Source organism: Rhopalosiphum maidis, chromosome 4 (assembly GCF_003676215.2).
Source record: "Rhopalosiphum maidis isolate BTI-1 chromosome 4, ASM367621v3, whole genome shotgun sequence".
In the NCBI taxonomy this organism is placed as follows: domain Eukaryota; kingdom Metazoa; phylum Arthropoda; class Insecta; order Hemiptera; family Aphididae; genus Rhopalosiphum; species Rhopalosiphum maidis.
In genome coordinates this window covers 6,981,666-6,999,763 of record NC_040880.1, presented here as the reverse complement: position 1 = coordinate 6,999,763, position 18,098 = coordinate 6,981,666, and the positions used below count along the sequence as shown (strand labels likewise).

Below are 18,098 nucleotides of genomic sequence, written 5' to 3'. Positions count from 1 at the left end.
AAATCCATGTTACTATTAGTGATTATATTACGTTTGTATATTCAGATAGATAGCGGCATAGCGCTAGTAATGATTCAAATTCTACGGTGCTCGGCCAGAATAACAATTAAACTGATTAAAGATATATAATATATATTATACCCATTAAATAGATATATCTTTAATCGTGGCCAGAATTGCCCCTCACAATTCGCATTACTTGACCAACCAACATTTTATACCATATTATACATATTATCATTTATCGCAGAATAATTCATATATTTTATCTCGTGAGTCTATTCATTACTCCTGCATAATATTTTAGTCCATGTGACATACCTATTACCTACATTGACCTTTGCATTGACCTCATAATTGCTTATATATACAATAAATATGTTAGATTAGGTAATTGACCTATATTGGTGCACAACTTTTGAACTTTATAAATCTCATTTAATTTATGATGATGTACATGTTTTTTGAGGTTGGCTAAGAGTTTGCTTACCATTATTTTTCGAAATACTTACGGGAAAGTACTCCAATATACTTGAAATATATTTAAACTTTGGTTGATGAGTTTGGAGCATACTTGAACATATTAAATCGAAGTACTCGAGTGACTACCTAATCCACCCACACCCATCGCGAAGATGAATTGTACAATTCATGCGATTAATCATGCACGTTCAGGTAAAAATTGTCGTAATAAAATAGATCTATTTGTCTTAGAAATTTAAACTAGTTCTGAATTTATGATGGATAGTAGACACTCAAACACGGCTTTCAACACCCTTAGCTCATTTCAACTTTCAGAAAAAATACCACACGAAGTCACGAACGATTGTATCCGGTCCGTCGATGTTCGATTTACATCGGTAAATGGTTATTGACAATAAACAATGAACAATGATTGACGCTTAAGAGGCCAAAACAGCAACTATAGACATTAGAAATTCGTTAGTCTAAAATGGTGTAAAATTCACCGGGATCACGGTTAATAGACATATTCACTAACTGTGCATCGGTATAATATTATAATGAACCACATAAATGATATGCTGCGTAAACTGCAAAGTATTTTGAACACACCAGTGCGCTATTTTTCACACTGGTTTGGGCTAAGCATTTTCTCATCCAACTAGGAAAAAAATCTTTTCCGCCTTTAAATTCAGCCCGCCACAAAGCGCGTAGCCCTCACAATCAGTGGCACCAACATCACGGACATCGGTACCGATGTTACAAAATACAACTTATCCGTTCAAAATACCAAGTATCTTCTTAAGCAGTTAATTTAACACCTTAATGGCTTAATGTCTTCTAGACTTCAAGGGACTCTAGGGTACTCGTTGAAATTGATTAACACGAGTTATACAAACATGATACAGATTACAGGTCCATAATAGAAAAGCGAAAAGAGAAAATAGTAATTGAAAAAAAAAAACGATAAAATAAAGGTAACTATAATAATTATTGTTATTTTATCGTGATATCTACTATCTATCGGTAATGTACAAAAACCACGGTTGTAGGTAGAACCTTGACAAAACAAGCAATTTACCTACAGCGATAGACTTACTATAACTTGCCAGAGGTTCGTGCATTTGTGTCCAGTAAATCTCTATTCGTGTTTTTGTTTTCGTCGGGTTAACAAATTTATTTTTATAAAGAAAAATTCCGTTTCAATGTTGTTTTTGATCTACTCGATATAATACATTTACGATTATTATTTTTTCCGTCCGAAAAGGTAAAGTATAATGCACGCATAGACTATATTATTATTATTTAGTTGTAATTTTATATTGTTGTACTGTTGACTATGCATTTAAAGTCGACACTTCCGTCTGTAACTTATAATTAAATTTATATATTATATATAATATCAGTGATTACGTGAAAGGGATTGTTGAATATTAAGCTGTTCTAGTGGATTGTGTGTATTAGCAATTAATGTTTGAATGCATTCAGTGTCGGTTTATTATAAATTGTATCAATAAAATAGTTGTATTTTTTTTTTAATTTTGATAGTGTATGTTGAAATGGTTTGCAATAGTATATTTCTACTTTACTAGGCTCTCTAAATTTTATGGTTTTTTTTTTAATCTTGTGAGTTTCTTAACAGAACATTTGTGCAAACAAAATTTGTCTGTTCTTTAGTTATAACCATTTTAATTTTTAATTTTCTATATTTTATTAAATAAAATGTACTACAAATTATTTTTAACTACCCTTAGTTTGTTTTAGTTATTCAATTTGTAAATAATCTTTTAAGAAAGAATATGGCAGGTACTTATGTGTTTAAACAATTTTTACATTATAAATTAAGTAAGAAATTATTTTAGTGTTTTTCTTGTAACTTGTAATTTTGTTACTTAAATATCTTTTGTGAATCATGTTGCGATTAAATATAGAAAATTATTTTAAATTATTTAGTAGGTATTCTTAAAATCATGATAAATCTGAAAGATTGAATTTAAATATTTCTATTGGCTTTATTTGTTTTCAAATTTATAATTAAATTACTTATTTCTAATCACACTTAAAGTAATATTATACATATTTGTAGTCTAATTATTTATTAATACTTAAAATTTAAACAAAGATAAGGATTAAGCTATATAGCATTTTAAAAGATAAAATTAGATAAGTTGTATGTTATAAAAATAATAAACTTGGTTAGATGTAGTTTATTGAATCTAAATTAATTCTTAATATTTAACTATTTTTATTTGCAGGTCTATTCAGTTGGTACATAAATGATACCAAGATTTTAATTTAGACTTCAAGTATTTTAAAACATATTTTTCATCAGTAAATGCAGCTTTATACCTCATTTTATTGTGGTATAATATTTTAGCTATATAAGTTGTTGGACTTATTATGGATCATCTTATTGTCTGTACAAGAAAATGTAAGTTTCAATATATTTATTTGATTGAGTTTATAATATTTGCACAGCAATTTCTTTTGCAAGACATTTAATTTTTCTCCAGCTTATAACATTTAGTGTTTGAGATATCGTTATTTTGGTAATTAATAAACCATCAATAATTTTTGATTTTTGGAAAAATAAATTAGTCTAGGTAATATGTAAACATCTCTCCAGCTATCTGATAAAAAGCTAAACTTTGAACCAATGGTTAATACCTATTATAGTTAACTATACAAAAATATAATTTAATTTTTAAGTGTCTTTCAATCGTCAAGAAAATATTGGCTGCTTTGGAAACATAGAACCATATCCATGTGACGGTCAAATAGAAACAAATTTTAAATTTCCATCACCACCACATCTTACAAATGGATATTATATTTCACCAAATGAACCTTTACCTCAAAACAATACTACATCATCTTCATATTCACACAGCGATTCAGATTCTGCATCAGATTCTGATTCGCTGTGTTCAAATTCTGATGTGTATGAGCAAGAATGTCTTGCATATGATAATCAGTTGTTACCGTACAAGAAAAACAAAAAGTCTGTAAATAGACTTCGTTCTTCATATACTTCACGTGGATATACAAACAATTCAATTCCATATAGTCATAAGCATTTATTTGCTCATTATTTGCCACCTATTGGTGTTTTTTGGGATATTGAGAACTGTCAGGTAAGTCATTACACCAATATTTAATAAACATTATCAAAATACATAATTCAATGAATAATTTTAGGTTCCCAAAGGTAGGTCTGCAGTAGCAGTAGCCCAAGCCATAAGAGACAGATTTTTTATCGGTTATAGAGAAGCTGAGTTTCTCGTCGTTTGCGATGTTAAAAAAGAAAATGCACAAGTTGTTCAAGAACTAAATGATGCCCAAGTAAGTTGATTCTTGTATTTTATATTGAGTTATTAAATTACTAGTAATTTTATTGTTTTTTTTTCATTAGGTCAATTTAGTTCATGTTACATCTGTGTGCAAAAATGCAGCCGACGAGAAACTTCGCCTTTCGATGAGACGATTTGCTGATTTACATGGTTCCCCTGCAGCTGTAGTTTTAGTTTCTGGTGATGTGAATTTTTCATCTGATCTTTGTGATATTAGACATAGGTATATCCATATTTTTATTTGCCTTAAATCTTTTAAATCATTTTAATTTTAATTTTCCAGGAAAAAAATGCATGTAATATTATTGCATAATGAACTTTGTTCTGAAAGTCTTATTTTGTGTGCCAATGAACATTACAATTATACTCATTTAGTTGAAATGTTACCATTAAGAAATGCTCTTCGAGTAAGTACAAATTATTTCATTATGTTCAGTCTTATTGTAAAATATGTTATACATTTTTATAGGCATAATGATAGGTTAGGTAAATTACAATTAAACTGCAATATAATTGTGCTTAAAATATATCTGAAAACAAGGTATTTGTTTTAACTAGCCTTCATTTAATGTTCATGGATAACTGTCATGATAAAAGTTAAATTTATTTCTGTATAAAAATAATAAAATATTGATTAATATCAAATATGTGTTGAATAATGGAATATTTTATAGGTATTTGATATATTTATATTTATTGAATAGTTTTGATATTAAGACTAGGGTTTAAATTTGTTAAGGTTTTTCATGGTTAGGAAAATAAGTTAAATCATATAATTTATTCCCATTTTTAGGAATATAAGTAAATAAAATAAAAATTTGCATTCAATAAATTAGTATAAAAATATGTATTTTATTATTTTTTTTTTACTAAAACATAATTTAATTTTAAAATCACTTATCTTTGATTTTTCTTAATGAATAGATTTTCATTGACCATTATCATTTTTAAACACCATTTTTTTTAGTAAAATGTTATCGAATATGATCCTTTTATGAAGTGTAATAAAATAAAATCATTTTAAGTTCAATTTTTAGTCAAAATCATATTTATGACCATTATAAAGGTGTTATATTTTTTTTAGACTATTAAAATGTGAGACTTAATTATTATACTTAAAGAGAATTAAACACATTAAAAACCTAATAAATATGATCATTAAAATATTGTGAATTATATTATTTTTTAAATTGTTTTCATTAAAACCATTAAGTTTTTAAAAACATGTTGACATCTTTTAATTAAAGTCATTATAACTTGTATTACCTAACCTTGTTTTCATACAAACCAATATCACTCAGTTCTTCAAAAATATTTTTTATGCTTGAAACAAATTAATTTATTTTAAAAATTGTTGGCAATTTTTTTCTACTCTATTTGGGTTATACAAATAATCGTCAGCTCATATGTATAGAATCAGTTTTTAATAAGTGTAAGTCATAAATCATATTTTGGTATAAACTAGCTACTTTTTTTTTACCAAACTATGGGATGTAAAAGCATAAATGCATTCTTTAAATTTATATTTTTAATTGCACTTAATATCCCCATAATTTTATTTGCTCTAATGTTAAATTATAAGTTCTGTAATTAAAATACCAAAAAAAAGTAGTATTCTAAATGTTTAAGATTTGTTGTTGAACCTTATATAATCAGCATAACCAGTAAGTTTGTAAGAATTATTATTTTTTCTCAAATATGTATTTTGTTCATATAAATGTTATTGCCAAAAACTGTATTTCATTGCCATTGAAAATTATATACTTAAAATGTGGTCTATTTTAAAATTACATAATATTCTTATTAAAATTAATTAGATGACAGTTTCCTATTGGAATTATATACTTATAGCATAATCTTGATATTTATTTTAAATTATTTAGATTTTAAGATTTTAATGGTTTGTTTCAAATTTAATTTAGTATAGTAAATGTAACTTTTGATAAACCTGTGTAAGTCTAGGCAAGCTTAGCTTAAAGATGCTAAAATAGCCTGACCAAATTACGCCAAACCTAGATTTTCCTATATGTAAAATACATCATAATGGCAATGATAATAGATCACATGTTGTCTATTCTGCACAAAGTAATTGATTTTATTTATAAAAATCTGTTCACTGGTGATTCTAGTCTAATTTTTTATTGCTTATTATTATTTATAAGTAATTACTATAAGTTTTTTTTTAAAGACAACTTTATCAATAAAAATTATATTAAAAGTTACAATTTATAATACTCCCAAATTCCAAGTATTTATTAATTATAATATGTATATTTAATTTGAATTATTTTTAATTGAAGCTTTTTAACCAGTAATTAAAAACATTAACGTGATAATAACCATCTTTAATTTTATTTAAATTTGAAATACTTTTTAATATTTTCTTAGTTCTAATAATTGATATATAATATATTTCAAATTATTATACATTAATATATTCTTTCTTATTATTAGATCATAATCTTTGGAATTTACATTATTTTAACATTAATAAATGTATATAGAAAAAAGAGCTTTTATCTAGTATTTATTTTATTAGCAATGTGGGAATACACCAGTTGAAGTTATTGTATCTAATCTACCAGTTGGCATTGATCCAGCAAAAATTAGAAATCGTTTAAAGAGATTATCTGAAAATTGTGGTGGACGTGTTGGTGTAATAAATAATTGTTCAACAACTATTAGATTTCCCACCAAAGAAATGGCTGCAAGGTAAATAATAATAATAATAATGATGATAAGCAATTTAGCACAACTATCATGTTTATCAGTTTTATCACATTAAATATCTTTTTATTGCTTTGACAATCTTGTATGCTTATTTTTATACAATTTTTCCCTGTGGTATTCCCTGTACATATTTGGTTTATATTACCATTGAACTTTCAATAGTATTTTTGGAGCAGCCTTCTGTTGCAGTCATGCACTCAATTACTTCATTGAGCTTTAATTTATTTGTTCAATAATTTCATATTTTGTGTCTTAATTTAATTTTTATAGTTTATTTAAATTTGTGATTTATATTTATCATTGTTTTAATGTTATCTAGTCCTTTTTTTTTTCATACAAATTTTTATAAAGCATGGTAATTTTTTTTTATACTTATTTTACTTATTATATAATACAATATAATATTTTTGTAATTTAATTTAATTTGCTTTAATGATTATTATTTAAACATAATTTCTGTTTAGAGCTCAAAAACGAATGAATAAGGAGCGCGTGTTTAATAGTCAAATTGTTGTTAGTTTACCATTTGCTGTAAAAGAAGAATCATCGTCCACTAGTTTCTTAAGTTTGTTCAATAATCATATTAGTAATTCCTATTATATTTTAATGTTGAATATTTAAAATTATTCAGGTAGACCTATTCCAGTGCAGACTAGAGAAGAAAACATACAACACATTGCTACTACCATTCAGTATTCTTCAACTAATAATATGCATTCCCGGTTCAATATGACCCCTGTTACTCCCCCTGCCACTTTTGAAAACCGAAAATTTGGGTAACTAACAAAATCTATTTCTACTTTTAAATCACTCAGGCTTTTATACCTAACTATTTTTCATATTCTATTTTATTTAGTTTGTATGGTCAGCAAATTAAAGGTGGTTTTGGAATGTCACAAATGAACTCTAGTGTCGACAACTCAATGAGAAATCATAATCCTTGGTTGAATTCAAATTCTGTTGGTATACAAACATGGTTGAATGGACCTCAAATACCTGTAGTAAGTAATTTCATGAAATATATTTTCAGAATTTTTATTATTCCTGGTATAAAGAACATTTATTTTAAAAACAAATCACATTCTCTTTTTTACTAAACAGCATTCCATTGAAATTTAAAAATAAAATCACAATAGTTTGTCTGAAATTTCATCTAATAATCTAACTATTGATCATTGGTTAAAAATCTAATATTTTTTTATATTAAGTAATTTATACCTACACTTAATGTTTAAATTAATTTATTATTATTATTATTATTTTTAATATTAAATTATTTAACTATTGTAATTCTAAGTATTCAAATGTTATGATTGCCAGTGCAGATTTACCATATTAGTGGGTCTTAAACATTTTCAAGTCTGTGTTCCTTTTTTAATTAGTTTTTTTAAATCGAATCACAACCAATTTAAAAAATCCACACCTTTATTTTTATATCATAATATATTATTAACATATTGTTTATGTTAGAATTTTCTATGCATAGTTTAATTTTTAAAATATTTTGATTATTAGAGTGTATTTTCTATATCTATTATTAACTATTATTTTGATTAAGTTAGGTGGCATTGGCAGAAATCGGGGGGGGGGGCTTGAGAGGGCTCCTCCCCCCAAAAAAAGCACACCAAGTCCCCTCAAACATTTTTGCAAACATAAAAATGTTGTAGTTTCATTTTTATATACCTTATTATATTCTTAAAAAACAAATATAACACATAATAATTTTTATATTATAAATTTGTTTGTATAATATTTTACATAATATTTTATACGAAAATTAAAATTATAAGTTGGAATATTGTCCTATAGTGATTTGTTTTATCGTCTGTTGAATATAACAAAATATATAAAATTATATTAATTTAGAAATACAATATACAGTGATTCTTTTATCATAAAACACTCATTATTTCAAAAAGTATTCATGTTTTTAAAAACATTTTTTTACATAATTTCAAGTTGTTAAAAATTATATTTTTAAATATTTTTTATCCTTATATTTTTTTAGTTGTTTACTTTTTTGAATGACAACATAGAGTTTTAATTTCAATTTTCATAATTCAAAGCAGAATAATTTTCTGAATATTTTGATGCATAAAATTGAATTTAGGGCCAGTAGTTAATGAGTTATACGTATTTTTAAAGTTTAGACAAGCAGAGTAGTGGACCAACATTTTGCGGGATAACTCCGTTCCACTCCACGCATATAAACTTTAAATACCTATAACTCATAAACTACTCGCCCTAAATTCGATTTGTATGTATCAAAATACAAATACTCAGAAAATTATTCTGCTTTGAAATGTGAAAATAAAACTCTATGCTGTCATTCAAAAAAGTAAAAATCTTAAAAAAATATAAGGATAAATAATATTTAGAATATAATTTTTTAATAAAAACGTATATTGCATACAATTAATACATTTCTAATGGCTTTGGTTTATGAGAAAAATCGTAGCCCCCCAACTTTTTCAATGGATTTCCGCCTATGTTAGGTGGGATGGTATATTTGAAACTCTAACATTGGATATTATCTCAAGACAGCATATTATATATTTAATAGATATTAATATTACTTAACTATAAACTGACTTTTGACTAGAACGGAGCAAGAGGTCCAATTAACTACAAAGGAAAACAAATGACCAAGGACAATCAGGAACAGCTTGATATCACTCATACTCAATCATTAACTCCACAAATACCTTGTAATATACTATTGAATTTAATTATAGTGTTAATTTTGATTGGTGTAAAAATTAATTAGAAAAAATAATTTTTCACAGTAAAACAAAATGAAAACTGGATGCGACATGGTTATCCAACAACAATGGGTCACGGTACACCAATAACAATTTTAAAAAGAGGACTGGGTGGAACATCACAAATAGATACTCAAGTAAGAAATCAAAGCTACAATAATTAATTATTATTTTATTTACCTTAAGTATGGTTTTGATCATTATGTACTAACAACTAACATGTTATTTGGAATTTAGGTCGGTTCAACTGCAAGCATGATCAGTTCGAATGGCCCACCACCATACATGATGTTTGGTGTCAACACTTCAGTTCCACCGCCTCCAATAGTCAATGTTTCTAGGAGAGTTAGTCCACCAACTCTGATGGAGAATACCAATTCAGATGTAAGATATTTTTATTTCTTTATTCTGTGTTTAGTTTATAAAGTATGTATACAATAAATATTTTATATATATATGTATTAATTTTAATATTTCTTCAGCGATATTTTCATCCCATATCTCCATCTTATAACAATTTGGCAACAAATCAAGCACCACCGGTACTTATGGCTCAACAGAGTAATCCAGTAGACTTACATGTTACAAATTTAGATCAGAACATCGACTCTGTTGAGATGAAAAATATATTATTTAATACGTTCAGGGAACATGTTATGGTATGCATATTAAACATAGTGTATAAGATGTGAATACAAACTCTTTATTATGTTGTTAATTATATATTTTTTTTAAATACAGGTGTTACATGTGTCTGTGTTTTATCAGTCGGATGGTAACTTTGCAGCAGCAGTTCGTGTATCTAGTCCACAGGATGCACAGTATGCCATTTCTAAGCTCCACAGACGCAAAATTGGATTCAAAAGAATTATGATTGCTTATGCTCATTCTGGTTACCCTCAAAATCCCACATTGCTGAGGTATTTAGGCAATTCTAATAATATATTACAACATTATTTCACTGTTATTTTATTCTAATTTCTTGATCATGCATGTGTTTGCTTTTATAGGTCTCAGATAGCCTATATACTGATGGAAGTTCCTGGGCAACGTTTACCCCTGTTCAAGTTCCGTGAAATGTTTGAAAACCGCTTCATGACTTCTGTATCCGTATCGGATCTTTATAAAATGAAAGATGTGTGTTTGATCACCGAAGAACCAAATCATAGGATTATTAGTTTAAACCCAGAATACCGTAATACTCCATCACCCCTTCACCACCAGCCTTCTTCTTCATCTTCTATGCCCATGTCTAATTTAGTGAGTTTTATAATACGGCATTTATCTGCTTGCGTTCAGAAAACCTGTTCAATATTACTTTGTACTTAATTATATATTTTTTGATTTTTATCGTTTATTATATTCTTAACTTTCCATAATATATATGTATCATATGTTTAGGACAAAAGCGATGCGGTTTCGTATTGTCCGACTCACGCAAAAATAACAAAACCTACTGACGATAAGGGTTGGGCAGAATTAGAAATGCCTGCATTGCCAAATGTTAAAGTCTCGTTAAACGAGTTCTCTAAACGTTTACATTCTCTAATATCATCTCACAACAATTATCTAATCCTGGCCACGTAAATAATAAATAATTATTTTTTACTACTCTACAACTGTGTTCATAAAAAACTGTGTAATGAATTAAAATAAATTTTTTTATAGTATTTGCGATTGCTATGAAGCTTCGTTTAATGAAACGTTACAGACTGATGAAGACGGTGTGCCTTTGGAACATATTGTGACTGCTGTCAGCGGTGTTGAACTGTTGCAGAGTTGTAGTATTGGTATTAAATACCTAACAACGTCTTCGGCCTCTGATATTGGCAATATGTCTGTCAGGTCTTCTACTCAAGAGTCTGACACTAAATCGGAAGGTAATACATTCAATGTTAGATATATAATAAAGTTGTTTTGAGTTAAAAATCATATAATAATCATTCATTTTACTATATTTAATATTTATTAATTTTATCCTATACTGAATGTTTCACAGCCAGTGTGGGTGGATTGAAAAGTATTAGTCCGCCATTAGCAAATAATTTGGCCTTGCTGAGCCGTGAATTAGTCGATTTGTTAAAGACCTGTACTCATTGTACTATGTCTTTCAACCGCTTCATACCAGCATACCATCACCATTTTGGCCGTCAATGTCGTGTTGCTGATTATGGTTTTACTAAACTCATTGATCTGTTGGAAGCACTGCCTAATATTGTGCAGGTAATTAACATAAACAATTGTTGATATATTCAAAATTGATTTTGAATTCTCTTTCCTCCTAATATATTCTTATGCTATTTAAAATATATATTATTTTATTAAGTCTTTATAAATATAAATTAGTTATATATACAATTAATTGACATTTTATTGGTTTATTTTTATTTTTAATATATCTTTTTGTACATTTTAGATAAGATAATTTTCATAATGTAGGTACATATATTATGCTTCGTAACAGTGTTACAAATCAAACAGTCAAATATTAATATTTGGAGTCTTTTACTTCCAAATATATTTTTTATTTAAGCTAATGATAACTATATCTTATTGCCTATAGGTTTACAGTGTATTATTTACTTAGATTAAAATTGAAAAATATTTTTATATTATTTAAATATTTAGGATCTTTTACATCCCGATTTATTGTTTCTATTTTATAAGTTACAAAATATAACGTAGCAAATGCATACTCAGAATTTCACATTTATCTTCATTAACAATTAGAGTAAATTGACCTATTATTAAATTAATGGTAAGAACTTTCAATATCATCAATGTTTTTATATTGATTTTTTAAAATAATTCAATTTTTTAGTGAGTTGTACATGTATAAAATAGGGAAATAAAAATGCTCATACATAATATTATATCGTTTATTTTTTATGGTACAAGAACAAACAAATATTTAGAAAACGAGAGTAAACATATAACTATTATATTATAGGTAACCCCCCTTTTTTCCATGATACATGCTCTATTAAGGACGGCATACATTTTTTCAGGTATTTGGAGAAGGTAACAAACGTTTCATGACATTGTCGCACAAAGCACAGGTGCGGAGATTTACATCCGATTTGTTGCGCGTACTTAAATCTGTGGCCAGCAAACAAGTTCCCATCGTTGATTTCGGTGCACTTTTCGAGAAAACCCTGGGTCGCGCTTTTGATCCAGTTGATTATGGGTTGTGTTCACTTGATGATTTATTGTCGCAAGTATCAGAAAACACAGTTGTCATCGGTCATCTGGACGGTCAAAAATCAGTGGCGATTCCTAAACGAGAACAGACTCCAGAAGAGATCGAACGCACCAAAGCTTTTGCAAAAGAAGTAAGTTTTATTGATAATTGTATGCATTTCAATTTGATGAAAATTTGGCGACACCCGGCACAATCAAATTTTGAAATATTATTAATTACAATATTAATCTTTATCTAGGTAATAGAGTTATTAAGTCACGCACCACAGTGTTGTCTATTATTTAATAAGTTCATACCTTCGTACCATCATCATTTTGGCCATCAATGTAAAGTAGCCGATTTCGGATTTACAAAATTAATTGAACTGTTTGAATCAATACCACACATCGTAAAGGTATTTTTAAGGTGTCATTATTTTGTGTGTGTGAGTTATTTGGTGTCGGTTTATGTGATATATACATATATATTTATTATGTTTTCAACATTCTAAAAATTTAGAAACAATTTTTTTGGATTTTCTAACGATTGAGTGTTAAATATTCAAGATTCAAGATCGTCAGACATACTATTTTGTTATATAGGATCATCTTATTAAATTAATTTATGTTTTGTAATTCCTTTTAATCCTTAGATATTATTATGGATACTGTGAAAATATTAAATGAGATATGAGAACAATGATAAAATTTGTAAATTATACAATTTTTTTTTTATTTATCTAACTCGAAAAGAAAATTCTTTATTAATTTTTAACACCAAATATGATTTAGTTTATCTATTAAAAAAATTGTTTTGTTCAAATTTTTTTGTTTAAACTGCGCTAAAGTTATTAATTATATGTAATGCGTGTAATATGTTTGATATTTATAAGTTTGATTTAGTTTATATTTCAAAAGTTAAGTTTAAATTAAGTTATTGAAATAGAATTAACAATTTGCATTATAATTAACTTGTTCTCAAAAATAAGATAACAATCAAGACATATAGTGAAATAAGAGTTTTGATTATTTAAATATTATGTTGAGAAAATAAATTATAATTGTTGAAGTATTTTTTTTTTCATTAGGTGGTCAATAATTATATTATTACATAAAATATTGTAAATAAGAGTTACATTTTTATTTTGAAAATTTGATTGTTGTTAATTTACTAAATTTATTGAAATATAATATAAAATGCTTAATATTATTATAAGTAATAATTACTGTCTATTATAGATTGAAGACGATTTGGAAGGAGAACGCCGTGTTTCGTTGACGACTGAAGTAAAACAAAATGTGCTTGGCGATCAGTTGGCCGCTTTAGCCGTTTACCCATTGCAAATCAGTCAACTACAAAATGCTTTCTTATGGCAATACGGCTATGGTCTCAAACCTTCAGTGTATGAATGCGAGACACTCATTGAACTGTTACAAAAGCTTGATGACGCCGTCAAGGTAAAGAAAAATATAATATTTTAATTTTAGTAGATGTATGTAAAATATATATGCATCAAATTTGATTTTAATCAATAATAAATATATTTAACCAATTAATTGAAATAATTGAAAAAATACTATTATATTTGCACAATATTATGATTATTGACCATAAAAAATATTTTACCATTCAAACCAATAAATGGATGACAATCTGAATACAATTATTAGAAATTCTGCAGACTTAATCATAATTTTACTTGTAAATATTTTTGATGTAATATTTTTGACTGTGTACCATCTACAAATATAGATCATACATTATTAACCCAATTTTTAATATATTATACTATATTTATTTCATGATTGTTTTTCAACATGTCCTAATCCATCTAGTACATGAAAATAAAATAAATATTAAACTGAACTTCCATTGCTAATATATTGTATACTTATGATATTTTAATTGGTAATCAACTGAAAGCACAAAGAAATGTTATGTTAAACACTTTTGGATGAGTGTTTTAGATAAGTGATTCTTAAACTGGTTAATGGTTGTCCTAGGGTGCGTGCGGGTGACCCTTATGTCAAAACAATTGTAAGGTTATAGCAATTTAAACTTAAATGTTAAAAAATCTTTGGATAATCATTATATTATGTAGAACAAAGTATGGTCTTCCTTACACCTATTTTTGGATAGACAAATATCTATGGTTTTGTTAGTTAAAAAAAAATAGAAATGTTTTGCATTCTTTGAGTTCCTCTTTTATGTGCAATATTTTGTCAGTAAATGTTTAATTATTAGTAATAGTGTTATTCTGTTGTGTTCAATTCTTGGTCTATTAGGTATTGTTTTTTCTCTTTTTATTAATTTGAGGTTCTGCCAATTGTATATTGTGTTTTTGATTTTTGTTTTTTTTGTTTGTTACTTGATTTTGGTTATGTCTTAAGTTTGAATTTTAAAATAAAATGTCCATATAATTATTATCCGAAGAAGTGATTTGTTGATTAGTTCTTAAAAGCATTAGCATTTACAGACTTCATATATTTTTATAGTAAATTTTACTCTGTATTTATTTTGGTGAAAATTATAAGATTATTTAATGTAAGCAGTATGAATTTTTTTCTAATAGTTATAAACGTTTTTTGTGTTACAGGTAATAGACAACCACGGCGAGTTGTTTTTGATAGCAGTAGACCGTAAAGAGGCCCAAAGGTTGTCTCTGAAAGTTCGTCGTGTACTGATGGAACACTCGTCTAATGATAAAATGTCTGTCTTGCAGTTTCAGTCTGTGTACCAAACAATGTTTGGCGAATCTATAAACATTGAAACCATGCAGGAGAAACTTAGTGAAACTATTAAGGTAATAACAAAGAAAACTCCTTGTTTTCGGATATATTTTATAAAAGCAAAATTTGTATTTAGATTGTAAAAACTAAATTTGGAGAAGAATATGTACAGCTGACACCTTTGCAATTATTCGCCCAAGACATGTATCGTCTGTTAATGATCTCAGACGGTCGATTGTTATTGACATCTCTTGAAGCCGCTTACTTAAGACTGTTTGGCACTGCCATCCAGCCTGCTGTTTATGGATATCAGTCTGTATTGGCACTAATAACTAGTATTTCGCACACAGTACTCATTGAAAACAAGCCACCTAAACGATACATTGTGCTTAACAAAGAACTAGCCAGTAAGTCAATTGTTTTATGGAGTGAATGCAATTATCATATAATATATTATTATGATAATAATAATAATTCCTAACCAACTTTATGCTTGTTTAATAGGTGTAGGTATTCATTTGCCTAACAATATAATGAAATCGCCCATGCTAGATCAAACTGAAAAGAATCATTGTAATAAACCTGATACAGACTTAATGAACCTCAATGAGAGTTTCAACGAAAATAATGTTTTGCTGTCTGAAGAAAATAAGGTAATGATCAAACTATATTTTGACTTTGATTTACTTTTTATATCCAAGACAATAGTGTATATTAATAAATAATTTGAATAACCCATGAATGTATGTAATTGTTGAAAATGATGATAACAGGCCGAGTCTGACTTAATGTATTTAACAAGGTTTCATATTAATCTGTTGGTTGAGATCATTTTCCCAACATTGAGAGATATATTTTAATCTATTAAAAACATTATTTGTGTGATCATTTTCGGAAGCGACTTTATAAACTGATCAACATTACAAATATTTTTAAGTCTTAACAGTTTACTTTTTTGATCATTCTTATATGTACATTTACCACAATAATTCAAGTATCTACATAGTCATACTTATTGTAATTAAATCTTTATTAGCTTTACTTATTCTCCTTGTTAGATTATTGCTAGTTAAAAATCTTAAAAAATTAAAATTAATTTTATATATTAATATTATACAAAATATGATGAGCCTGGGGGCCATATGATATAAATGGGTTGTGACATGGTAGATCTGTTGACTTGTTTTGTCCAGTTTTCCATTGATCAAAAAACATTATTATATGCTTATTCCCAAATACTGATTTTGTATATATTACACAAAAAATGTTAATAATTAATTATTCATACATTACAGCAGTGTTTCTCAACCTTTTTTCATGTATGTACCCCTTGACCTCTCACCACTGCTTTACATACCCCCAAATGCCAATTTATCGTATATTCACACACAACACAAATAAGATATTATGAAATAAGTTTTTTTCACGTACCGCCTCATACCTTTTTACGTACCCCCTGAGGTACGCACACCACAGGTTGAGAAACTCTGCATTACAGAAACTTATTTAATATAATATATGCAAATTACATTGTTTTTTGTATGATTAATCAAAATAAAGTCATGATGATATTTCAATAGGCCGAGCTGATGATAGTTATTTGCTTACTGTGTATAGTATGTCGAGAAATCAGTAGAGGTTTTTATTTAACTTCCAGATTTCTGGTACAACTTGTTCAGTAGATTAATATCAATTCATGTGATCAACTCTCGGAAGCGATTTAATAAAATCTGAACTTAAATTTATATTTATTGTTTTTATATAATTGTCTTAAATTATAACTGAATAATTTTTCATATATGAATGTAATTATTTGTATAAAATAAAATAACATTTCAATAAGCCTAGCTGATGTTTAATATATGTACGCGATATGTCAAGAGGTCAATTTTTTTTACGTTAATGTATATATTTTGTAATATATTAATGTTATGATTTTTCAGACACCTGTGGTGGTCAAACTTCCAGCTTTAAAGTTACATCCAAACATATTCAACATGAGTCCTATGTCACTGGTAAACTGTACTTCACCACAAGCTCCTCATCCATCACAGGTGCCCATGCCAACTGAACTGTGTCCGCCGTTTGGTGACAAGTACAAACCCATCACTACAATCAACAATAACAATCATTACAATGACAATCAGTTTTGCTGCCCAATGGGCAACAATGATTTATTAAATACTAACAATCAAGGTAATTCTGTGGGCAACATTTGATTTTTTTAGTAATCAAATTTTATACAAAATACTTTTTTTTTGGTTTTCAGATGATCAAAATCAACATTTAGTTCATCAATTAAATGATCGTTTTCATTAAAAAATTTAAATCGTCTAAGACAGGTTTCAATAGTTTTTTACAACGAAAGACGTTAATATATATATATATAAAGATAAAAGAAATTAAATTCATAAAATGTTTATACATTAATATTTTTTTTTTTACATCAGGACTGACTCTCACTCCTAATTAACTAAAAAGTATTTTTATTCGTTTGATTTTTAAACAAAATATTTTTCCTGGAGAAAAACTTCTTTATATTTACATTTACAAAGTCTATTAGGTTAAGGGATAAAGTGATATATTAATGGATCTCACTTTTGATTTTTTATGTGTTCACTAGATGTTTTAATTTATATTAGATTTGTCGCATAGTTAATATGTAAAAAATAATAAGTATAAATAAATTTATATTTATATATATTATATACGCATGTAACTGAACAAAAATATTAATTAATAGTAACAATGTGTGATATTAGTTTATTACAATATCACAGAGTATTTTAATTATTTCAAAATGTCAAGTCTTTTATTACTAATTTTGCTTGAAGTTATTATTAAAATTAAGTAAACATGCATAATTTATTTTGAGTACAGTTTT

At 27.0% G+C, this 18,098-nt stretch overlaps 1 protein-coding gene across 4 annotated transcripts; it reads left to right on the top strand.

Annotated features, from left to right (window-relative positions):
- Positions 1 to 1,327: 1,327 nt before the first annotated feature.
- LOC113548483 (meiosis regulator and mRNA stability factor 1) lies at positions 1,328 to 17,640 on the top strand. 4 transcript variants are annotated; one of them, XM_026949378.1, is made up of 27 exons: positions 1,328 to 1,439; positions 2,718 to 2,893; positions 3,172 to 3,596; positions 3,661 to 3,804; positions 3,875 to 4,035; positions 4,096 to 4,219; positions 6,352 to 6,524; positions 7,007 to 7,107; positions 7,174 to 7,318; positions 7,399 to 7,543; positions 9,145 to 9,250; positions 9,329 to 9,441; positions 9,542 to 9,688; positions 9,787 to 9,963; positions 10,046 to 10,224; positions 10,315 to 10,564; positions 10,706 to 10,887; positions 10,973 to 11,184; positions 11,304 to 11,527; positions 12,313 to 12,636; positions 12,745 to 12,900; positions 13,724 to 13,942; positions 15,082 to 15,288; positions 15,351 to 15,621; positions 15,719 to 15,867; positions 17,158 to 17,410; positions 17,484 to 17,640. In XM_026949378.1, the coding sequence occupies exons 2-27, from the start codon at positions 2,863 to 2,865 to the stop codon at positions 17,531 to 17,533; spliced, it is 4,668 nt and encodes a 1,555-aa protein (XP_026805179.1). In that variant the 5' UTR covers positions 1,328 to 1,439; positions 2,718 to 2,862; the 3' UTR covers positions 17,534 to 17,640. The 4 variants fall into 4 exon arrangements, with proteins under 4 accessions (XP_026805179.1, XP_026805180.1, XP_026805178.1 ...); XM_026949377.1 differs by lacking the exon at positions 1,328 to 1,439 and adding an exon at positions 1,538 to 1,729; XM_026949379.1 differs by lacking the exons at positions 1,328 to 1,439; positions 12,745 to 12,900 and adding an exon at positions 1,537 to 1,729.
- The last annotated feature ends 458 nt before the right edge of the window (positions 17,641 to 18,098 follow it).

Bases quoted from the DNA above. Each gene is read 5' to 3' on its own strand.
- LOC113548483 (XM_026949378.1), top strand. From the start codon at position 2,863: ATGGATCATCTTATTGTCTGTACAAGAAAAT. The intron at 7,544-9,144 runs GTAAGTAATTTC...ACTTTTGACTAG, and splicing joins ATGGACCTCAAATACCTGTA to AACGGAGCAAGAGGTCCAAT. The intron at 15,289-15,350 runs GTAATAACAAAG...ATTTGTATTTAG, and splicing joins AACTTAGTGAAACTATTAAG to ATTGTAAAAACTAAATTTGG.